At 49.1% G+C, this 25,244-nt stretch overlaps 1 protein-coding gene across 4 annotated transcripts; it reads right to left on the reverse strand.

Annotated features, from left to right (window-relative positions):
- Positions 1–1,079: 1,079 nt before the first annotated feature.
- Positions 1,080–19,255, reverse strand: Zfyve27 (zinc finger FYVE-type containing 27). 4 transcript variants are annotated; one of them, XM_048452904.3, is made up of 13 exons: positions 19,099–19,255; positions 18,159–18,356; positions 14,721–14,791; positions 12,668–12,854; positions 10,203–10,298; positions 8,774–8,886; positions 7,675–7,814; positions 7,024–7,095; positions 5,782–5,802; positions 5,479–5,623; positions 3,548–3,594; positions 3,179–3,260; positions 1,080–2,416 (listed from the first exon to the last, which is right to left on the reverse strand). In XM_048452904.3, the coding sequence occupies exons 2-13, from the start codon at positions 18,353–18,355 to the stop codon at positions 2,352–2,354; spliced, it is 1,236 nt and encodes a 411-aa protein (XP_048308861.1). In that variant the 5' UTR covers position 18,356; positions 19,099–19,255; the 3' UTR covers positions 1,080–2,351. The 4 variants fall into 4 exon arrangements, with proteins under 4 accessions (XP_048308861.1, XP_048308863.1, XP_048308862.1 ...); XM_048452906.3 differs by lacking the exon at positions 10,203–10,298; XM_048452905.3 differs by lacking the exon at positions 5,782–5,802.
- Positions 19,256–25,244: the final 5,989 nt, after the last annotated feature.

Below are 25,244 nucleotides of genomic sequence, written 5' to 3' on the forward strand. Positions count from 1 at the left end.
CAGACCACAGAAGCCTCAGCTGGAGCCAAGCTGGAGCTAAGCTGGAGCCAGGCCTGCAGGCCTGCCCTGCCAGGTGCTGGGACTGTCACCTGGCTATCTGTCCCCTGCTCCTGGGAGCCCAAGATCAAATTTGCATGTGGCCAATTGCACAAAGGGCAAGCTGTCATCGGACTTTGAATTCTCTGTACCACGGGCTCAACGGTGACACTGCCACCAATCCTGCCGAACCCTGGTGGCTCTGCTCTCTAAGTGGAACCTGCATTTAAAGACAGCTTCCTTCGCCTGTCTCACACGCACCTCCAGGAAACAAAAAGGGCAAAAGCCCTTTCTCACATCTGTGACTACACCGGATAGCCAGCCTTCCTGAGCAGTGACAATCACCTGTCAACAAGAAGGCATCAATTGTTTCAAACCACACTGGCTCTCCCTGACACTCTGCTCTAAAAAATGATTTAAAATTATTCTCTGGCTTAAAGATGATGACCGTAAGGACACAAGACAGAAGTACGTGATTTGTTTCAAGTTTGCAGGTGACAGCGTGCAGGAGGTCCATGGGAGGTGGGGCTGGCTTACCCCATTGTTGCTGGGCACTACCGTCTTACTGTGAGGAAAACAGTGCCTACGTGGGCTTGTCACCAGCACTAATACAATGTGTATAGTGCCCAGCGCCCAGACTAGCTCGGATCAGGGGCAACCTGCACCTCACACCTACCTCCAAGCAACCTCTCCTGTCAGTTCTCAGCCTCCCGCAGAGCTGGGGCCCTTTCTGACTTTCTCAGGGATTAGCTAAAACTTTTTCATTCTAGCGCACTGACATTGTTTAATATTTAAATTCTGGTCCCAATCTCAACCCAAGGCCCTCAGCCTGGTCACAGGACAAAGCCTGCCCTTTGTTTACAAGGCACAGCCTTCCTCTGGGCCTGGGTCCCTCACAGACCGGGCAGCAGCACACATGCACTACCAGTGTGCAAAGACACACCCCACAGCCCACCCCTGGCAAAGTGAAGACCGTGAACAGCACTAGGAAACCTGGGTCTCCACTCTGATGACGAATGTCGGCACAAGGACAGGACAAAAGCCAAAGCTTGGGGCCTTTTATTGACAATTCCCCATAGAGATCCTTCCCACTGCTCTCCAGCATAAATAAGCACGGAGGTAACGTTCTCACCAGGAAAGGGGTACACTTCACCAGCTTGGTCCCCACTGACAACCCCTCACTGCTCTGTGTATGGCTTCAGACGGGAGTCACTCATCCCACACCCAGCTTCCACCAAGTCCACACTTAAGCCACACAAACAGTTCTCCTGCGACAGGTGCAAGGCCCTGCAGAGCAGCCCCAAGGGAGAGTCGTGACTCTACAGACGGGTCTCAGGCAGACGCCCTCATCTTCATCCCACCCCTGGGCTGCATGCTCCCAAGAACCGTGAAATAAATAAATAAATACTTTGAGAAGACAGGGCAGCTCCAGTGGAGGGGGATCTGAGCCAGCTCATGGCTTAAAAAGAGGCACAGGGCCCCTTGGCAGATCAGAGGGAACATAGAACTGTCCATGCGACCTTATCCCACAATGGACACTGTACTCCGGGAACAGCCATGGACTCTGAGAACCAGCCCATCAAGGTCCATTACTTTCCTGGACCTCAAAGGCCAAGGGCTTTCAGAATCTCTGCTCTACTCCCCTGGCCTCACGCTCTATGGGACAAGGGCTAGGGAGAGGTGGCAGTGAGAGGTGGGATGCCCAGACCTGGAGCACAAGAAGGAGTGATGTGAGGGTCCCGCAGCCATCCCAGCGGGGCTGAGGACACCAGAGAATCATGGCAGACAGTATCTGTAGGCAGAGCTTCCCCCATGCTGCCATCCACTTGACACTGTGGGGCTTGACCAGAACCCTCATGTACATGCTCCTCTGGGCACTTGGGAACTCCAATCCTGTCTCTAGAAAACAAGAGATCCTGAGGCTGTTCAAAGGGCAGAGTCAGGCCACAGTGCCCCAAGTCCTCTTCCAGGTTCTCTGGGGCTTAGAGGCCCAGTACTCAACAGGAATGAGCCTCTTTTCCCCACCTCAGAGTCCAGATGAGGGCAGGGTATGCTCAATTCTGCGCTCTGGTGGACATTCCCTGGCCAGTCCTGAGTCATCAGCACAGGGGGAGAGCAGGGCAAACAGCTCTAGGGGTTCCCCTCCCTGTGGGCCTCAGAGCATCACCAGCCCAGATGAAGGCAACAGGGGCAGGGCAGGGAGGACCGAGCTGCCAAGCTACATTTGCCCAGCACACGCCTCAGAGGACCAGGGTTGAGAGAGTAGTGTCTGCTGTTGGCCCCAGGAGAGTGGGAGCCCAGCCTTTCCTCTCTTCTCACTTGCTCAAGGTCTGATTACAGGAGGCACACACAAACACAGTCTCTCTCTGGGCTTCAGGAGCTGGAAAGAAAGAAGAACGCGGTGAGACGGTTCTTTGTACCCTTTGGGCTCAAGGCGCCAAGTACTGAATTAGCCTCCCCAGTCCTTAGACAGACCACCCACGGCCCAGCCTGCACCCTCCCTGACCCAGCTCACTCCCTGCCCTCAGACACGCTGGAGCACTGGGGCTCTGATGCCAACAGCAGCCTCTCCAGGTGTTCCGTGCATTGGAAATTCTTCTGGCATCCACAAAACACTTTTGTAAAGCTTTTTCTTTTTTTCTAAATAAAATACCAGAGAAAATTTTCCCTAAACATTTTAACGGTGGTTAAAAATTTCTGGGTGGTAAGATTACAGGATCACTTTTCTCTTCCTTTTTTCTTTAGAATAATTTCCAAATTTTATAGTTAACAAGCATGTGCTACTTGTAAGATTGGAAAGAAAAAAGCTTGCCCAACACTGCAACACATCACAACGCAGGAAGTAAAATATAGTCCGTTTTCAAGAACACGAATGCACATTCGTGCTACCTACATGCCAGTGACAGACAGGCCTACATCCAACCATCCTGCCTGGGATACATGAGCGTATTTTCTTCCTTTTGCTCATCCACAGGTTTTATTTACAACAAACATATACAGCTTTTAGGAGAGGAAGAGAAATCATTTTGATTTTTGTAAAAATGTTACCAGGTGTTCTCCTCTGGAAGGAAAGGGGCACCCGGGGAGCTGCCCTCACTCCTGTCCCAAGGCAGCCTCCCCAGCCCACTCCTGCAGCCCTCACCTGTGGCCCCCATGGAGGACTTGGGCACCTTGAAGGAGCAGCACCGAGAGCAGAAGCTGTTCCCACAGTTGCTGCAGCTCCGCTGTGGACAAGAAATGTTAACGTGAGATGGACCCACCCTCAGGCACCTGATAACCCAATATCTGCTCCCTCCTATCATCCCATCCTGTACGACTCAAGAGGGGCCTCAATGGAGTGGGAATGAGACAGGACCAAACAGCCAACACAGGCTGGTAAGGGTGTGGGCCTGAAGCGGGAAGAAGCACTGACCCTCTGTGAGCTGAGACTCAGACTTCACCGATGGCTCTCCTGAGTCTGGCATAAGGATGGCCACAGCACACTGCCCCAGGCCTACAGCACCAGACTTACCCTCTTCTTCAGCACCGAGAAAGTGGCAGCACAGCCTGCACAGTTCCCTGAGAAACAAAGGGAACAGCTCAGCTATGACCCAGCCCAGAACACTCTGCCCAAACAGCTCTCAACTCTTCTGAGACACTGAGGACCCCAGCCTGGCACAACCCAGCATCTCAGCTGGGTGCAGAGAGCAAGGTCTGGATTCAGAATAAGAAAAGGTGTCCATCTCTAGGAGTAGTTTCCTTCAGGCCACCCACACCCTCCCCCACCCCCACTCACAGGCTTGGCAGATGATCAAGGAGCACCTAGAGCACCCAGAGACTCTCCTCCCTGCAATCTAGCCAAGCCAGCAGGGACCTGACTCAGGTGTCCTCAGTGAAGCCCATCAGACGTGACCCTTTCAAATATTTCCTTATAAACACCTGCCCACAGCTGAGGGACAGATAGGCCTCCAAGAAATGCCCACTCTTGCTTTTTGTCATCAGAAGATTACAAAAGAGGAGCTTGAAACCTTCCACGATGAAATGGAGGGCAGAATTCTTACGCAGGAACACACACCTTCCTAAGTTACCAAGTGTAACGAAACAGGAGCTTCAGGCAGTGGCAGAAGGGCCTACAGTAGCTCAGATGGTAACTGGCAGTCAAGAGGTGGATATAAGGAGAGATGAAAGATGGGAGAGAAGGGTTCTGAGGTCTGTTAACCATCTGGCAGGGCAGCAATCAGTAGCAGAAGGCACGGCTGTGACTCGTGGGTAACATGTCTGACCATGACAGTCCCAAAGCCCCTTCCCAGTCCAGCCAGGATGACCCACAGTTCTTGCTAAAAGAGACTCTCTGGGATCAAGGAAGGTAGACTATGGAACCAGGGAGACCATGGCAGAGATAGTCCCATGTCTGAGGCAAACATCCTTTTGTTACTTCTGGGCCCAGAGGATCTGCCTGCCCCATCCCATCCACCTGAGAATGAGTGTGTTTATGGCCCTGGGCCTGGAGTGTCTACCAGGACCAGAAGTCAACACAGACAAGAGGGATCCTGAGTGCCTAGGGTGTTGACACACAGAAGGAAAGCAGGTCCAGGACACCTAATCCTGAAAAGGCAATCACTAATCAGGGGTAGGAAGGCAGACCCCAGACATCCCTCAAATTCTCGGAGATAAACCCAGGGATTTCCCCTCCCTCAAACTCACTAAACACTGGAATTCACAATTCAAAGGCCATAATGGCTCTCAGCCACCAGCTACTCCAGGCTCTCACCAGGACTTCATCCGGCTCTGCTCTCAGGGCTCCAAATCAGAGCCTAGTCCCCAAGCTGTGTCCAAAGACTCACCCTTCAAGCTCTGTCCTTGACCCACCCACAACCCCAAGAAAATACAGACTAACCAAACTACAACATTGGCTACAAGTGACCTCAGAAAACCCCCACACCCAGAAGAAGGCCCCTTTACTGCAGACAGCCAGGTCACAATGAGGGACACACAGGCCTAATCAGCACTGCACACGAACGGCACCCAGTTACTAAGAATCAGCCTGGCCCTGTGCTAACTCTTGCATGCATTGCCATGCCATCCACAACAACCCAACAAGAACTATCTCTTTTACAGAAGAGGAAACTAAGGCATGATTTGCCCAAGGACTCTGGCTGAGCTAGTATTTGCTGTCAAGTTCTGCCGCCTTGGGAATCAAAGCTCTCCGCAGCCTGGGCCCACAAGTACCTTGTCTTCCTGTCAGCTAATATTCAATAAGAGAGGTGGACACGAATAGACCACACTCATTCCACACTCACACTTCCTTGAGACATTTGCACATTTCCCAAGGTTCAATGGACAACTTTGTAAGTGCCCACAATTCTTGGACTCTGTTCCTGTGGCCCAGGTGTTCTCCAACAGGGAGTTGGAGCCAGCAGCCCTAGCCATACACCCCACCTTGAACCCACTCTTGGGCCATACCAAAGCTGTTGGTGGGGTAACGCTTGCGGAGCCGTTCCGTGAGTCGAGACACCCTGCTGCGCAGCACCTCGTTCTTGCTGAGGAACCCGTTGTCCTGCATGGCCAGCTCATCCTCTGCTGGGCACGGGGTGCCCTCATCATCCTCCTGTGGAAACAGCTTATTCCAGTCCTGCGCATCACTGAGAACAGCCCAGGGCCTGCGTGCAGAGGCACCAGGGCATGGTGGCCCATGAAGTGCGGCACAGCTAACTCAGCAACCCCATCCAGCCCAGCCCTGCCCCTTTTCACCCTGCTCCTACTTACCAGCACCACCAGGTGGGTCTCCTGCCTCCCAGGGTGCAGGGAAGAAGAGAAAACAGAGAGAGATGGCAAGAAGGGAGGAGAGGGCAAGGGAAACTGTTGTGCCACCCCGAGCTCAGAGTGCATCCTGCAGGGTAAGGTAAACAGGCAGGCTCTCTGGAAGCAGGCCAGACCCAAGGAAGCTTAGAGAAGCTTGGTGTAACTCTTTTCCCGCTAGTCATATACAGTTCAACAGAAAATGTGTTCCCAAAAATGTGTTCCTTACTTGGGTCATGAACAAAAATGCTTGGAAACCCCTGCCATTGCTATCTCCACTCTCCCCAGACTCGGGCCTACAACCATTCCCACCCTGAGGAAATCTGCAGCATAACAGCTGATGGGGCAAGTAAGCCACGTAGCCAGGGCCCAGGTAAACTTCACAAGACTTACTCTTCCAACAACAGAGACATGAACAGGTGAGTTTCTACTCTGAGACAAATAGTAATGTAACAACAGCCAGAAGGCCTCAGTAACTGGAGAGGACAGGAGCACAGGACAACAGCATGTGACTGACACGCCTATGTTCATCTATGTGTGTGCCACAGCAGACATTAAGAAAGTCAGAGAACAGCTTTCCAGTGTCAGTTCCCCCTCTACCATGTGGGTTCTAGAGACCAAACACAGGCCATCCAGCTTGGCAACCAGCACCTCTACTGGCTGAGGATTTTGCTAGCCCATGTAACTTGTCCAACAAGAGACAATGGCCCCTCAACTACACTGACTGCCATAGTCTGTACAGACACTAGCAGAGCTGCAAGTCTACAGTTCTAATTGAAATCCGCCCTGTTTTAAACATTGGCTCAAAGAATTACTTTAAAGGTTCACAAGCCAAATAAAACATGTCTTCAAACTAGCAATCTCAATCACTGTCTAAATCAAGGTTGCTGAACTTCCCCTGAACTAGCACTTGGCCATACAACCACTTTCTCCACCCTCCCAAAGGGACATCTATGGAACTCAGTCTACAGAAAGGCCCATCTCCAGCCCAGTGGTTTGGATAGGCTCGCAGAGCCAGCCTGCCCTGGGCTCCTGAGACAGATGACGGGAGAAGGGAGGGAGAGTGGCTCCCTTTCAACCAGGAAATTTCTAGCTCAGAGCAAGTTCTGGCTTCCATGTGGATGTTAGGGGAAAAAAATAAAATCACAGCTCTCAGCCCACCCAACATCTGGCCTGGTCAGGAGAGGGGACTGGGAGAAGGCCACCCACCTCAATTGCATCTTTGAACTCTTCGTCTGGCTCAGCCTCTTCAGCCTCTTCCACACTGCCTGGCGTGAGGTCCTAGGAAGAAAGATTCTATGGCCAAAGGGAAGGTTGGCAACACTGGTCCCTACAGGAGAGAGCCACCTGCTGAGAGCCAAAGGCTAGGATCCAAAGCCCCTGGTCCCAGCCCACAGAAGCTGCACAGCTGCAGGAAAAGTAATCACAGGAAAGGACATCCTGTAGCCCCACGGGGCAGGGTCATAGAACAAGACCCCACTGGGCCCACAGTAGCCAGTGGTCACAGAGCCTGCCTGAGACCCAGCTCTGTTTACTAGCTAAAAGTCCTTGGCAGCCACTCTGTGCCTCAGCCTTCCCTTGTGCCACTGGAAACGCTCTCATGCCCATGCTCAAGACACACCCCACGGGGCTTTAGTGCAGTACCGGACACAGACCAAGTGTTCACACCCCATGGGGCTTTAGAGCAGCACCGGACACAGACCAAGTGTTCAGAAAAGCCCAGGCAACTATTTCATTGTACTTTTTTATTACCCGGCAGGAAGAGGCTCCACAGCTCAGCCCAGAAGCCAGGCCTTACAAACAAGAGGGGCGGGGGGAGACAAACAAGGGGAAGACCTCTTGAAATGGCCAGACACTCACCTCTGTGGGTGTCGGAGCAGGAGTGCTGTCCACCAGAGTGCTCCGTCCCCCGGCATCCTGCAGGGCTGAGCTCTCAGAGGCACACTCTTCCTGCTTGGGGTTCATCCGCCGCTGCAGACAAGCCCTATACTCAGACACCACTGCAGAGGGAATGAGATTAGGTCAGAGGTAACATAAGACACAGTAGGTGGGCTTCAATCTCAGCACTGGGGGAGGCAGAGGCAGGTGGATCTCTGTGCGATTAAGGCTAGCCTGGTCTACACAAGAGATTCCAAGTCAGCCAGGACTACAAAGTGAGATCCTGTCTCAAAAAAAGAAAAAAAGAAAAAAATTCCAGAAAGAACTTTAGAGGGAATTTCCCAGAAACACAACAAGTGGTACTCCAGGAGTGTTCTCTAGCCACACCCGTCCCCCTGCTACATAGAGAACTGGCCAGAGAGTCACTACAGCAAGTGATCACAAACTAAGGATGGAGTGCAGGGGACGACGAAGACACGGGGGACGGGACGACAAGGACAGCAATCACCCAAACACAGGGTCTCTCCAGGTTGCCCAGCATCCAGAAGTCAGACAGTGGACTCAGGGGTCACACAGAGATATGGCAGCTACTCCAGGTGACCACAGTGCAGGAGTGAGTAGCAATTTAGGAAAAAGACCTCTCCCACCGCAACAGTAAGTAGTGATGCATCTGCCTTAAAAGGGGAGAGGGAGGGCTGGAGAGACAGCTCAGTGGTTAAGAGCACTGTCTGCTCTTCCAGAGGTCCTGAGTTCAAATCCCAGCAACCACATGGTGTCTCACAGCCAACTATAATGAGATCTGCTGGCATGTAGGCATACATGCAGACAGAACACTGTATATATAATAAATATATAATAATATCTTAAGAAAGAAAGAGAGAGAGAGAGAGAGAGAGAGAGAGAGAGAGAGAGAAAAGGGAGGACCTCTAATGGCAACTACCTTAGAGAACAGTCAGGCACCCAACCCCAGCACACTCCCAGAGATACCCAGTGAGAAGCTGCCCCCTTGTGGCAAGCACACAGAAGCAGGAAGCCTAAACAGGTCCTCAGCGTGGGCCTCGGCCCAGATCTCTGGGCTTACCTCGGAAGAATTCCACGTTTCCCAGAAAGAGCATGCTGTTTAGAAGGGCAAGGACCCAGCAGAGGGGCAGCAGGTAGAGCATGCACACCATGCCCAGAAGAGCGCCATAGAACCTGAAGGGACAGAAAGTCCAAGATCAGAAGGGAATGGTGGGGCGCATCCAGCTGAGAAACAGTTCAGGTCACAAACTGACAAGACCTGCCAATCAAATCAGTGTGGAACTACTGAGGAAGCACTCACAAGTACCAAGCTTTTGGCTTCTGTCAAGTGATACCAGTAAGACCACACTGTGTCTCAAGCGGGGAGTGCACACACTTGCTCGCAGGGTCTGAGCTAGTCTAGACACAGACTTGGGCCTGAATATATTCTCCCTTGGTTCTCGAGCATTACTTCATTCACCTACAGGGTGAATGCAGGTTAAACAACATCCACCTCACAGAGTCACTAGAAAAAGTAAGACAATAAACAGAACTTCTAAGCACGGCCTGGCACAAAGTGAAGCCTAGATAGACATTAGTTATAATCATTACTGATACAGGAAAACCTCAAAAACATGCATTTCATTTATACAGTGATTCCATCTTTTAAGTTCATCTTTAAAATATTTTTCAAAAAATTAAAACTAAGTCCATAAAAATGCTCACTGTAGGGATAATAATGAAAAGTAGAACTTACCTAAATATCTAAAAGAACACTCCCATAAATTACAATCATTCACAGTTCACATTACAAAATAATTCCAAGACTTTGTTGCAACCACTTATGACATAATTAATGAAGAGAGAGAAATCTCATATATAGTCTAGAGAGTAACTCATTGATCTAGGGCACTTTGGACTCTTGAAGAGGATCATGGTTTGGTTACCAACACCCTTAGGATATACATACATATACATGCAGGCAAAACATTTATATATAATAAACATATATATTATATATATGATTAAATAAACAAATCTAAAAAGAAAAATAAATTTTGGTTTTTTAAGACAGGGTTTCTCTGTGTAGCTTTAGAGCCTGTCCTGGAACTCTATAGACCAGGCTGGCCTTGAACTCACAGAGATCTGCCTGACTCTGCCTCCCGGAAACTGGGATAAAAGGCGCGTGCGGTACCACTGCCTGGCCGAGAAAAGAAATTTATCATTCAATATGAAGCTAATCGGCACATGAGCAGCTCCAGAAGGCAGGTGCTGAACATGAGCTCAGCTGCTAAGGCAGGGCGGTGGTAGATCACACAGTGAGCTACTTGCCTATTAGTCAAGTACTGTTACTGTGTGCCTTTTAAATGGCACCTAAACAAAAGCATTATGTGCAGACCCACACCCTAGGACCACAGTGTGCTCTTCTCCTGAAGTGGGTGTGACAGCAGCCTTTACAAGGTAGCTGGCTTCACCTGGTGGAGGCGGTGGAAAAGAAAGAGCCCACTCACTGTGAGGACACCGTGGGGTTCTCCCAGTGTAGTACACGGTAGGCTGACTCACAGGTACAGCACAGGTGGGTCAGGAAGGCTTCCAGCTGGATCAAGCTGCAGACACAGGAGCTTCTATGAGTGGACAGGCCCTGCCTGCTCCCAAGCCCACCCACCCACCCATCCAGGAGTACAGAGGCTATGAGGATGCAGAGGCGGGCTTCACAGTGGCCAGTCCGTAAACTCATGCTGGGAGAAGATGACCATCTTCTTGGCAAAGTGTTCCAACATATTCCAACCCCCTTAGGGAGCCCCTTGCTGAGGTGAAGCAGTTAAGGTACCTGTTTTTGTTTTGTTTTAATTTTATTTATGACAATTTGGAGGGAGCAATTTGTAAAGTCCATGCTCTCCTTCCACCCAAAGGCTCATTAGAGACATGGCTGCTTCTAGAGCTGGAGCAGGGACAGTATAAGACGTATGTAAATATTCTGGTGTGCCATACCAGAAGGAGGCACTGAAAATTGATGGGGATATAATGAAAGAACACAAAAACCAGCTCAAAGTGGCCCCACTGGCCAAATCCAAGACACTCCAAGATGGAAAAAAGGGAGGTAGAGATCAGATCCCACTGAGAGTCGTAAGAATCTGTGCATCCATACTGACAATAAAGGAGAAGCATACTTCCCCACTGCAGAATGTCAGGAGATAAATGCAAACGAAGAGTAAGCCACCATGGAACAAGTTAATGAAGCTAGAGAAGCCTTAAACAGGGGACCAAAGTTATTTCCTGGCATCACGTGGCTCTCATACGGACTATGACACTCCAAAATGTATACCCTGACTCTAACAAGGAACCAGACGTCATAAACTGAGGCACTTCAACACCACAGGAAGCTTGTGCTGTTACTGTATCAACTATGTCAAGGCCACACAGAACTGCTCATCTCAGATTACCAGAACACAGACACCAAGGGTGAGGGCTGAGAGGCTTAACAGGCAAAGCCTTGGATCCAGTCTTAGCACTATAGGAAAGAAAAAACCTTCAACGTAATGTATGGTTCTAAATTGGATCCTGGACCAGGGGAAGCCAATATTTAAAAACTTTATCAATACAATTGGCAAAATGTGATTATGAACTATGTATACTAATATATCAATATAAATATCCCAATTCCAACTGTTCTACTAAGAATACATAAGACAATGTCCTTGATCTCAGGAAATAAATGCTTGAAGTGTTTGGAGTAAACAGAGTGGAAGTTTGTAATTTCCAAATGGTTCAAGGAAAAAGCAGAGATCTAAGGCCAGTGTTAGTAACTGCTCTGTATGAATGGGATATGAACTGTTTCCATTCTTCTTGCGCCTCTTGTCAAATATTGTTTCAGTGTCAGGCATACTGGTGCACACCTTTAATCCCAGCACTTGGGAGGCAGAAACATGCAGATCTGTGAGTTTGAAGCCAGCCTGCTCTACAGCTTGAGTTCCAGGCTAGTCAAGACTACATCATGAGATCATCTCAGGAAAAAGAAAAAAAGAAAAAAATGGATAAAATGACTTCACTTTTAAAAAATTTCATTTGTTGATTGTTTTCCCATACACCTGGGCCTCACTCCTAATGACTCGGTTTCTGGACGTGTTAGTTCTGTTATAATCCCTATGGATGTCAAAAGCCTACATGGAGCCTGTTCCAAGGAAGGAAAGGCTCAGGAAAAGTCAGCTGCCACTGAAGGTGGCATGGTTAATGTTCGTCAGCAGTCTTAAAGCAAATCCTCAAAGCACCAGCCACGTCATGTTAGGATGGTAATGATGACTAACACCGAACACTTCCTGGGTACCCAACACTCAAGCAATCTTCACAACCATCCTCTGTGTAAGTCCAACACCACATCCCATGGACGAGGGACCAGAGTGAAGAGAAGCAAGCGAGTTGTCACATGCTGCACAGAAGTGAAGCAGCAGGCTCCAAGCCCAGTTTTTGTGTGATATTTTGATAGCATTCTGATGCTCCCAAGACTGCCAATAAAATTTGCTTTGAGTCAAAACCAGAGAGCTAGCTACTAGCTGACCAAAATTAATCATACAGGTTTTGCAGGACTGAGGACAGACACAGGTGAGGCTTAGAGAGGGTCTCAGTCCTTTGGGATTGAGGAATAAGGAGGGGGCATGTCACTGGTTGCTTCTCTGTCGTCTCTCTGATCATGCAGGTTTTCACTGATGAAGAATAGTTAGATAAACACTTCGCCCAGCAGTGGTTTGCACAGGCGGCACCGAAGCAAGAACCTAGCTGTGAAGGCAGCTGAATCTGGAGTCTCAGTCATTAGCTAGCTAAGCCTCTGCCTTCCTCTGTACGTGGAGGATAAAAATAGTGTCTCAGCTCAGAACTGGGAAAGGGATTAGCAGAATGAAGTCTGTGGCACATGGGCAGCATGCAGGGTAGCAGCAGCTGGCTCACTCGCCCACATTCCTGGCCTCCTTTCAATACTCACAAGCTCTTCACCTCAGCCACAGCCTCGGGGCGGGAAAGGCGAACTCTCTGTAGGTCTTCCTGCCTTATGCTGTGGTACTTCCTCCGCATCAGCTCAGACTCTGGCAGCTGTGCCCGGCACACCTCCTGAAGGTAGCCCAGTAGGGCGGGCACCGAAATCATCAAGGCACCCACAGAATACCAGGCACCTAAGAGATCAAGAACACTGCAGGTAACACAGTAAACAAGGCCTTGGAACCTGCCTGCAGGTGCCCACATGCTTGCTTCCTCGCCTCCTCCAGGCCCTGCCCAAGAGGCCTGGCCGGATCACACTGTGGGTAGCACAGCAGATCTCCCCACTCTACTCTCTGGCCTTCTCAGCCCAGCTTTGTTTTCCCTCACAGGTCTTATCACCACACCACGTACTATGGATATGCTCGCTCTTCAGCAAAAGTAGGTTCGAAACTATGAGCTCCAGGTATGTGGTCACGGATAAGCTCCAGCTTTGTTTAAATTTTTAAAAATGCCTCGTGGGTTGGAGTGATGGTTTAGTGGCTAAAAACATGAGCTGCTCTGTCAGAGGACCTGGGTTTGACTTCCAGCACCTACACTATGGCTCACAACCATCAGTAACTCCAGTTCCAGGGGATCCAATGCCTTCTTCTGGCCTCCACAGACACTGCACACACATACATATATGAAGGCAAAACACCCAGACACTAAAATAAAATTAAAAAAAAATGCCCCAGTCCACACTAGATGGTTCACATCTGCAGTCTGGATGCTGCAAGGAGTTTTCTAAGAATGAAATGTAGCCCTCTCTACCACTAAGGCAGACTGGAACTTTACTTTGGCCTCTAGGATAAGGAAGGGGTCTTGAATATTGAGGGATAGGGAATGAGGCAGAGACAAAATTCAAAGCAGGAACTTCTCCCTTGTAACACAATATCACAATAGCAAACAAAGATAGCAGTGGGCCATCGTAAATGCTAGTTACACAATTTGTCATTGAAACTGACTGAATATAGAACTGTGTTTAGTCACACACTAACATCCTAGAAGAGTTAATCAAAGGAAAATCCAACTAAGAAAAAGAAAGCTGGGTATGATGGTGCTTGCATTTGTAACCTCAGAGGCTGAGGCAGGAGAATGGGTAGTTTCAGGCAAACCTGGACAACATGGTGAGTTTAAGGCAAGCCTGAGCTACACAGAGAACACCTGCCTCAAAAAAAGAAAAAAAGAAAGAAAAAGTAGTCCAAAGATGATGATCCTGTGAACTGGGGTAATTTCCTTCCCACTGACTCCATATGTCCATAGGAAACAGGAAAATACTGAGAGTCATGCATGTGATGTAAGAGCACACACATAAAGGACCAGCCCCTCCAAACACTCTGCCCTGGACTTACTTCCTGAGGAGGCTACTTGTCCTACAACTACATGGCAGTTCCAACCCTGAAGGGCCTGGGTCACAGCATACATGACAGAGTCCTCAGGAGACACTGCCACCCAGGACTTCTGCAGTCACCGCCTAGTCACGCCTTCCTCGTATCTCTGCCTGTGGACCTCTCCCCGTGCTAGTATCTCCAGCACACCAAGGCTTGTGTACTGGACCAGAGAAAATGACTGCTATGGGGAAAGTCTCTCCTCAGATCCTCCTCCTGACAACCTTACCACACATCGTGTTAGCAAATGACCCCTAATAAGGTAGGAAAGCAAAATGGGAAAAAGTAGATGCATCTACTAGCAGTCAAGAAGAAAGCAAAACAGAAGCAGCGGTGGCTGTCGTCTGCTAGCTGCTGATCCGAGTGAGGCACTGGGCTGAGTGGCTCGCACAGGCTCTCATTCCTCATGATGTTCAGAGATGAGGAAATGGAGTCCCAACAGATGGGCTACATCATGTACCCAAAGTCACACAGAGGCCCAGCCCTGAGGATCTCTCGGGAACTTGGGTTCCAACACCAAGCAGTCCTAGGAGAAATGGAACTGGCAAAGACGTGGTCCCTCCCACATCACTCCAACTCAGGGTTCTTCCCCCACATTCATTCACAAAGACCCCCTCTAGAAGTAGCTCTTACCCTCGTTCAGAGTGAGGAACAAGATGTTGAGGCCCAGGCAGGTCATCAAGGAACACAAAGGCATCTGCCACCTACAACACAGAGAGTTCTGATCACAAGACGGCCTGAAAGACAGCCAAATCCAGACATGAGGAAGGGGGGGGGCACCAAGGACCGAGGAGAAATACACATGGGCCTATCTGCAGGAGGCTAGCAGAGGAACGAAGAGGGCACACGTTAACCCTGGGGTGACAAAACTAAGACCCACAGAACCGTCTTCCAGGCGAAGAGCTTTTCTACCGACTCTTGAGAAGCCTGGTTCCACTGCTGCACATGGTTTGCGGGGCTCTGTCCTTCACAAGGGACACTGACAAGGTTCTTCTTTCATCATGTTCTTTATCCTATTTCACAATTTCCTAAGACCATTATCAGCATATCTTCCAGGCCACTTGCTGGACCACAGAAAAGAACAGATACGGGGAAAAATGAAAACCTCCTCAGCTCACCAGTCCACAGACAGGGGCAGAGAGAGGTGGTGCCACCTTTACACCCAGCACTCAGGAGGCAGACACAGAAAATCCCTGCAAGCTCAAGGCCAGCGGTCTACAAAGTGAGTTCCAGGCCAGAGAGCTACACAGTGAGACCTTGTCTAAAAAAAAAAAAAAAAAAACCAGTACTCATCAACACAGTTGAGAAAACAACCAATATGGACATCTTTGCCCACTCTGTCTTTACTCTTTTTATCTCTTCTACAATTGTGGGCATTTATCTCAAATATATGTTAATTCAGGAGAAAAAGACTAGCCACTTTACTTTACTAAAACTGAAGGGTTGGGAATTTAGCTCAGTGCAGTTATCACCCGGGAAACACAATCGGGTGAACTGAAAAAGATACAGCCCCCACCACACACCACCACCAAATGACAATACAGAAGTCCCCAAAGAAAGGAGAGAGAAGTGCCTCAGATCTCCTAGGACTTCGCTGTGGAAAAGGACATGGGGAACCCAGCATGGGGGAGCACAACTAGAATCCCAGCACTGGGAAGGGGAAGCAGGAAATCAGGGGTTCGAGGTCAGCCTCAACCAGTTAGTTGGAGGTCGGTATGGGCTACATAAGACCCTATCTCAAAACAAATAAAGTAAAATAAAAAGACGCAAACTAACAACAAAGAGAATGGATAACAATGCAGCCACTGGCACCCCGGTGAACCACCAGAGGAGGGAAACTATCAGCAGCGCATCTGCTGCCAGCAAACAACGCGCTCTCACCCTGTCATCTGCGCCCCTCTGTTCTGCCCATTTCAGGCAGAGCACGAGCTACATATATCCTGTCCTGCTTTCCTTTGCTGGAGGCACAGTGCCTCTTGGCACACTAACTTGTTAGGTCTGGAGGTCTGAGGATACGGGGAGACCAGCTCGGAGCTGGATGGAGGGGCTGTAGTCTCCTCAGCTGGCAGAGGGATCACTGGGCTGTGAAAGTGGCTGTCAGATTCACTTAACTTTTTGATTGTTCTTTTCTTAGTAAAGAGAACTTGACTGACAAGGGACCCAATCTTGGAGTTTGGCTATTTGGTCCAAAGCTAAACTAAAATTTGTAGGATCGGCTGCTCTGCTTTGTGGGTCTCCCAGGACCAAACTGTGAGCAAAGACGTCAAACCGAGGAGAGCGGCTCTGGAAGGAAAGGGATGTCACTGCAGCGCGGTGTTCTCACTCTTCAGACAGGGCTGAGTTCTCTTTTTATTTTAGGTTTATTTTTTATTTTACTCTTACCATGATAGCAGCCCCCAGTGGCTCTGAGATCTGTTTAGGATGATATGTGTTTGCCTACATGAGAAAAGTGAAGAATAACATTCTTTCCTCATAATCTTTGTTAGAAAATAAGAGCCCCAGGCTGTGGAGTTACTTTCAATTATGTTAGGTATGGCATTATTTTGATGATGAAATCAAATGCTTTTATTAAAAGATATAAAATAGCCAGGTGGTGGTAACAGACACCTTTAATCCCAGCACTCAGAAGGCAGAAGCAGGAGGATCTCTGTGAGTTTGAGGTCAACCTGGTCTACAGAGCAAGTTTCGGGCCTGCACAGAGAAACCCTGTCTCGAAAAACCAAGAAAAAGAAAAAAGAAAAACTGAAGGATTCAGAAGTACAGCGCAAAGTCATTTATCTGCAATTTAGGATATCTTTTGGGGGTTGTTCTTTATTTACTTATTTATTTTTTTGGGGGGTATGGCTTTTGAGATAAGGTTATCCTGTAGCCCAGGCTGGCCCCAAACTTGCTATGGAGCGAAGGATGATTATTGTGAAATATTCCTTTACACTGTGTGAAAGTTCTGTCACTGTTATTGATTTAGAAAAAAGTTGAACAGCCAATAGCTAGGCATGAGGTATAGGCGGGACTTTCTGGGCAGAGAGAAGAGATGAATTGGGGGAACAAGGAATGGGATGACACACCTACGCCAACACCAGAAGACACGAGAGGAAAACCAGAGGTACAAGATGGAAGAGAGTCGGGCGGTGGTGGCACACGCCTTTAATCCCAGCACTCAGGAGGCAGAGGCAGGCAGACCTCTGAGGGTTCGAAGTCAGCCTGGTCTACAAGAGCTAGTTCCAGGACAGGCTCTAGAACTACAGAGAAACCCTGTCTTGAAGAAGAAAAAAAAAAAGAAGTTGGAAGAGAGGAAAAAAAAGAAACATGAGACAAAAACGACAAAACGTAGATTAATATAAATGAGTTAACAAGTTATAAGAGCTAATGGGACAAGCCTAAGCCATCGACTGCATTTTCATAATTAATAATAAGTCATTGTGTCATTTTTTAGGTGTGTGTGTGTGTGTGTGTGTGAGCTGACAGGCCAAAGAAAAAAATCTGTCTACAGATGATTTTGAACTTCTCCTGTCTCTACCTCCTAAGTGATGGGAGTATAGGCATAGGTTCAAATAAAATACTTTTTAACATAAATAAACCCAGGAGTTGAAGAGATATCACTGGTTAAGATCCAGGCTCAGTTCCTAGCACCCACATGGCAGCTCACAACCATCTATAACTCCAATTTCAGGGGCTCTGGCAGTCTCTCCCAGCCTCTGAGGGAAGTAGACAAACACATGGTGCACATAAATATATACAGCTAATACTTCATACACATAAAATCTAAAAAGTAAATAAATCGCTTAGGGGGAAAAAAGGAGAGGCTAGACATGGCGGTGCACGCCTTTAGTCCCAGCACTCCAGAGAGCGTGGCAGACAGACCTCTGTGAGGGGATTATCCAGCCACAAAGAATGTTGATGCTGTCCAGGCAGTCCCAGTTCCTGCCTTCCCTGCATAGGGCCAGAACACAGGTAGACATCAGACAAAGCCTCAGGACCAGTCATCAAGAGCAGAAAAGTCAGCCCAACTACTGCCAAACTGGCCAGAGAGGCAGCAGAGACCAAAGGAAGAGCAACTCGTAAAGTCTGTACCTTAGCAAGTATCGAACACCATCACCTGCGTCCTTCAGGGGTTCCAGGTAGATCTCCAGCCTCTTATAGGACAGAACCAGGTTGAAAAGATCAAACGCTGTCGACTTGGTGGGGGCAGGTGGACACTCAGAGAGAACCTCGGGCATCACGCCGGGGCTCACCTCTGGCCCACTCGGGTCCCGATCTGATGTCTGCATCCTGTAATCATAATTGCCCACACTTACAAGACACTTCGGTCTTCAACACACTTCCCCTTGCATTATGTCATGTGGTACTTGGAATTAAACCTCTAAGGCAAGAGGGCCTGCCCATTTCACAGAGGAGGAAACTTAGTTCCATGAAGATCAGAGTGAAGTGGACGACTTGGATATTAAAGCCTGTTCTTCACGAGCCCCTTCAACGCTCTTCCCCCCCTCCATAGACCTTTCAAGAGCATAAACCATAATAACCAGGTTGTTGAAGGAAGACAATTGGTAATCCGAAGAAAAAAGATGTCCCATGTTATCTTTCTCCCATCTTTAGCTGGTAATTCTACTCCTCCTTCAGGTGTCCGCTTCAAGAGGACTGTGCCTCTTGCTCTGGGAAGTCTTTGTCAACAACCCCAGAGTGGACTGGGAGACCCTTGGGCAGCGCTCCCAAAGGTTCATGAACTCTTCCTAGCAAAACATTTATCACACTCTTAACCCCGGTTCCTCCATTCATCACTTGGAAAGGGGCCAACCGGGCTCCAAACTCCCGATAGGACAAGCCAGGAAAAAAAAGAACCCGGGGCACGCGCATCATAGGCGCCTAGGAAGGTGATTAGCATCAGCGCCTACAGAGGCCTCGACCACCAGCACCTTCGAAGCCGCGCAAGGCAGGCCATGTCCAAGGTCGCGGCCGGGTGGGAGTGCCAGACCCAGTAAACACACGGGGGCGGGGTATCGGGGCCATCACCTACCCGGACGGCGGCCCAGGGGAGAGAGGGGCAGGGACGGCCAGGGAGACTGAAGGGCCGCAAAGCCCTGGAGCGTTCCCTCAGGCCCGCCCCACCCCACGCCGCCACCTCCCACCGACGTTCCGAAGTCACAGGTTCCAGAGAGCCGTCTGCCCCCTCCACCGCCGTCGCTTCCGGGACGCGTCTGCGGTGGCGCGCCAGTGACGTCATCGCGCCTTGGGTCAGGGCTCCTGGTTTAGCCCCTCCCACCCAAGCGCAGGTGAGCAAGCTCATCAATACTGCGCCTGCGCACGTTTCCCTACTGTGTGTGCTAATGTCTGGCCAACTCAACTCTGCTGCCACAGAAGAGATGACTGACTTAACTAATCCGGAACCCTAGGACCTAATACCTGGGGACCGGCCTAGCCCCGGAGCAGTTAGAGAGACTTGAGTGGTGAAACAAGTCTGTAACCACAGTCCTCGGGACTCTGAGGCAGGAGTATTTCTAGTGCAAGGGCAGCTTTGGCTAGGGGAGCTCCTGTTTCAAGAAAGAAGGGAAAAGAGAAGGCTTAAAGAAGAAAGAAAACTTGGGTAGGAGCTCCGTGAGCCTAGGAAAGGCAGAAAACACATTTTGTATGTCAGATGCCTAGCAGAGACAGCATAGCAATGGGCATTTCCTACCTGTGCAGGTCTTTCCTGCCTCAGTCCTCTCCTCATCTTGTGACCCAGTTGGTATCCCTTAAAACACACATCCCATGGGTTTACATTAGCCAGCGTCCAGACAGTACACTCAGCTTTTTGTGCACATTCTTTTCTGGCCCTCCTTCAATGACCCTTTTGGGGTTATCACCATTTCACAGATGAGGAATTGGAGTCATGGTAAGTAACTTCTTTAATGTCACGGCACATAAACCTCTTGGACCTGGGACTGGAGCCAGATACATCGCTGGATCCCAGTAACCCCAGCGATAGCCCCGCCCACACAGTCTGTATCTACGGCCTCATCTCCTTGGTGCTCCCTTCCAAGGCATCAATCTCAGCCAGCTAACCCTCTCCTGATACCTGCAAGGGCCCTGGACTCCTGCCAGCTCCTCAGATTGCCTGTCACCCCACCTGCCCCTGCTTCGTCTTTCCATCCAACTCCAGACAACTCATCTTTGCAGGGTCAGATGTCTGCAGCCTTCCCTGGCTGCCCAGCCGCCAATAACCACTCTCTCCAAACAGCCCAAAGTTATTGCATCTCCTCCAGTATCTCTTCTTCAGAAAGAGAGGCATGCTTGCTCCTCCAGGCCTCAGCTGTACTGGGAATCCCAACTCTTCTCACTTCCTTAAGGCCTGTCACTGTGCCATGGGCTCTGAAATCCCTCACTAACACCCCTTATCCTAGATTCAAGATCCACGGGACATTTCTCCTTTACCTCCTCTTTTCTTTCCTCATCCGATTTGTGCACTCACTGTATACTCCTCAGCAACTGTCATCCTGTCTTCCCAGGTCACCTGTGGTGTTCCGGCTGTTAAACCTGATGGATACTTCCGGTCTTCTTTGCAGGAGCTCTTGGCAACACTGACCTCTACACTGTTCTTCCTTGACCCAGTTTAGCATCCAGGATACCACCCCAAATGGCCTCCAACCTTCAAGGTCTCCTCGGGACTTCCCTCAAATGTTGTCTCTCTACTACCATTGCTTCTTACTTGCCCTGCAGATTGCATTCACTCTCACCATTCCCGAATCAGCGTCTCCAGGAACTAGAGCACTGGCGTGAGGGAGGTATGCTACAAGATCTCTCATGTTTCAGAATATGTATATGTTGTGTGTAGATGTGTTGCTCTGACTGGTGTAATAAAAAGCGAACAAACATAAAATAAAAGTAAATAAATCATTTCAAATGTTAGTAGGGTCTAGAGAGGTGGTTTGGCCATGAAGAGCACTTACTGAGGAGTTATGGAGACCAGAGTTCAGATTTCAGTACCCACATAATGAGCTGAGGGTCTCAAGCATGCCTACATCTACAGGTACACACACACACACACACACACACACACACACACGGAAATCCAAAGTATGTAACTCAGGTACTAGAGTACTTGCCTAGCCCTGGGTTTGTGCGCCAACCCCAGGTATGGTGGTACATGTCTATAATCTCAGCACTTGGGGGATGAAGGTAGGGGTATCAGGAATTGGGGATCATCCTCAGTTACACAGCAAATTCAACACCAGCCTGGGATATATGAGACCTTGTCTAGAAGAAGAGAAAGAGGAAAAGGAGGCAGAGGGAAAGGAGGAGTATCACCATTATCTTTGGAAGTCTAGCATGCTGGAAGATCCCAATTCCACACATAGTATTAAGCTGTCTGCTGGGCTCTACCTCCTCCTTTGGACGACTCTGTCTCTCCTTAGTTTCTCATGTGTGCAGCCTCTGGAGCCCCCACTTCTCCCTCTCCTGACCCAGCCCATCTCTGAATCCCAGAGAGGCCTCAGCCACTCCTGCTCTCACCTCTTCCCTCCTGCACACTCACCTTTGCCCATCCTGCTTAGACTTGAGACATTTTCAGTGGCATGAGTGACCTCCCTGAAGCCCTGGCACATTCAGCTCTTGGGTAACATCCCCCAGTGTGTCACAAGTGTCACGTCTCCCGTTGCTGTGTCTTTTCATCTATACAGATTTTATTTGGCCAGCCTCTACTCTTTCCACAACTTGGCTCATATCTCACCTCGCCCCTTCGGGAAGTCTTCCTTCACACAACCCCATCAGAGGCTTGGTTCCATGGGTTTGCCCTTCCTCGCACTAGGCACGTGCAAACTCGCTGCCTGTTTGCTTGATGGATCGTCTACCTGGAAGGAGACTCCTGGGGAAACTGGCCGGAGTAACTTCTGCATCTAGCTTCCAGCGCAAACGTCTCCAAGTGATTCATGCCTGTCAGTGCCTCCCCATGGTCTGGCCCGTTCTGGATATTCACATTTCTTCCAACCTAAGACCCAGTATACTAGCTCTTCCCTTAAAACAGTGATTTTGAAACTGTCAGGAATAAGCAAGTCTCACATTCCACCCTCCGTGGGCTCTCAGTTCCATAGGAGACACTAACCTGAGTCAGTAATAGTACAAAGCAGCGACTCCTCCAGGATTCAAGTATTGAGCATAGAGAAAGGGTAGATTTACCTGACTCCATCCCCAGCCAGGCATGGGAAGCAGACCTGTAATCCTAGAGCCACTGGTTCTGGGTCAGCCAAACCAAATAACAAAATTCCGTTTAAAAAAAAAAAAGATGAAGCACTCCCTTCTTAGAGAAAAATTGTTTATTTCAATGACCTGACTACCTGGAGCTCTACCATCAGGAACTCAGCCCAGAAGCAAAACTCATTTTCTTTGCAACTCTTCCTCCTGGTCTGATCTGAAGCTGGCAGTGTTGATTTTATTTATTTATCTCCTCTAGCTGCTATAAGATTGGGGAAATACAACTCCCAAACTCCTAGACATCATTTGGTACATATTATTAGAGGATGTGGGAAGACGCTAAAGAGCAAATGGGACAACAGGCACGGCCAAGAACAATGAGCAAAGTCTTGCCCTGTTCATAAGACATTAGCCTGCTTTGGGGAGGGGGCATGGTTTTGTTTAGTTAGATTCAGTACTGGTAATGGAAGCGAGGACCTGGCACATGCTAGGCAAGTGATATCCATTTATATACACCCCCAGGCCTAACTGACAGTTTATCATTTAATTCTACGTATTTGTCCCCTTCAGAGCATCATGAACCCTCAGGCTTTGACTCAAACCTCGGTGCCTTGCAGATATAAACAAGAGGCAAAGAGAGGGCACTTAATACCTTAACTTGACATTTTCAGAGGGTAGTCTCTGCATTGCTACAAAAGTATGTTTATGGCCCACATAACTGAGTCATAAAGCTCACCGTGGCCTTTGGAGGAATTCCAGGCTGACATGCCGAGCACAAACTGGAAAAGGGGAATGGCTAAGCATGCCTTCGGCCACCACCAGGGGGCTCCCTCGCCCACTCTTCCTAAGAGAGGGACGTTCAGAAGCATCCCTGCTCTTCAAATTCAAGTTCCTGGCCAGATCTCCCACGCCAGCCAGCCGCCATGATTCACTCGGCACTGTCTGAATAAGCCTTATCTTTTTCATGCCTCTCAGTAAAATTGTTCAAATTGTTTCAAAACTTAATGACTAAGGGCTGGTAGAGTGCTTGCCTGGCACACGCAAAGCTCTGTGTTCAATACCCAGCACCGTGGGAACTAGGAGAGGTGCTGCACACCTGCGATCTCAGCAAGAAGAGGCAGTAGGATAGAGAGGCTGAGGTGGAGGTAGTGGCAGGAGGATCAGAAGTTCAAGGTCATTCTCAGCTACAGAGTGACTGCGAGGCCAGCCTGTGGTACATGAGGCCATGCCCCCTCCAGAAAAAGAAACATAATTCCTTAACCAGCAATTAACATGCGTGCTCTCTCGCTGTCCTGGGCTTCTAGAGTTTGGAGGGGTTTTTGTGGGTTTTCGTGACACTTCACCCACATCTGAGGCTGAATGGAGCACTGGCCCGAGTGAGCACTGCCCACGTGGCTGCTGACTTGGTGCTGGCTCTATCATACGGTCAAGTTGGCAAAAGGTTCACATTCCTCTTCACCTAGGGCTCTCCAGAGGGTTTCGCGAGAGCCTCAGTGATACGGTGACCACCCCCTAGTCACCAGCAGGCACTCCTGGTCATTTTTACAAGGCTGTACTGGGTTTATGGGTTAGTCCCTTTTGTATGCAGAAGGGAGGTGGTGAGATGACTCAGTGGCTGACGGTGCTTGCTGCACAAGCGCTAGCCTGAGCTTGACCCCCGAAACCAACATAAAAGGGAATGAGGACAACTAACTCCACTAAGTCACCCTTGGCATCCCCCACATGCATCATTCACATAAACAAACACAACAATACAGCAATGAACAACATTTTTTTCCCTTGGGATCTTCTTTAGCTATTGACCTAACCAATGGCTTGATTTTTTTTTAAGGATGTATTTAGTTTTATTATGTATACAGTGTTCTGCCTGCATGTACACCTGCAGGCCAGAAGAGGGCACTAGATCTCATTACAGATGGTTGTGAGCCACCATGTGGTTGCTGGGAATTGAACTCAGGACCTTTGGAAGAGCAGCCAGTGCTCTTAACCTCTGAGCCATCTTTCCAGCCCCCAATGAATAACATTTTTAAAGCAAAATTTTTCAAGTATGGAAGGGTGATTGTACAAAGTTAAGATTAGCAGCTGAGAGCAGAGGATTGCCTCCTGGAGGGTGTGCTGTTGGCCACCTCCCATGACCTTTCACATCCCACTAAATAGCTCAGCCCTTGGTGACATCCTATCTCCTGTTAACCCTCACCTCCTTTTCTATGTTTGCACGGAGCTCTATTCTACCACTAGCTGCCTCCCGCCACCCAGCATTTCCCCAATGAACTTCTGAGAACCTGGACACTTGCCATCTGAGCATCTCTAGTTTGTACCAAGTATAGAGATCTGACATACTAGAAGGTCAGCAGCTGCTTAAAAGTGGATGTCCGCCTGAACTTGGTGGTGCATGCCTGCCATCTAAGTACTGGTGAGACTGAGAGGGGAGGATTGTGAGCTGGGCCAGCCTGGGATACATAGACAGACTCTATTTAAAAATGTATAAAACAGAAACTACTGAGTGCCGGCAGGGCAGTAGAGGAATTGGAACCCTTGTGTGTTGTCACTGGGAACATGAGTGATGGAAAACAGCACAGCAATTTCTCAAAGATTTAAAAACAGAGCTATCATGTAATCTAACAGTTCCACTTTGGGTTATATACTACACCTAAAAGGATATAAAATAGGGCCTAAAAGAATATTTGTATGACCCTGTCCATTTTTTCACACTAGCATTAAGTGTAAGAACCCAGGTGGCCATCAATAGGTGAGTGTATACACAAAACCAGAATTCACACACTGGGATAGTGTTCAGCCTTAAATGAGACCCTGTCTCAAGGCGGTCGTGGGGAGGGGATTCCAACAAACTACAACATGGATGGGACTGAGCAGCTGCCGCAAACACTGTTTGGATTCCATTCGTGCGAGGTTCTGGTTTAATTCGCAGGAACAGGAAGTAGAGGGGCATGAGGGGAAATGAGTGAGAATTTCCATCCTGTGAGACGGGAAGAGTTC

This window comes from Myodes glareolus, chromosome 7, assembly GCF_982192425.1.
Source record: "Myodes glareolus chromosome 7, mMyoGla1.1, whole genome shotgun sequence".
NCBI lineage: Eukaryota > Metazoa > Chordata > Mammalia > Rodentia > Cricetidae > Myodes > Myodes glareolus.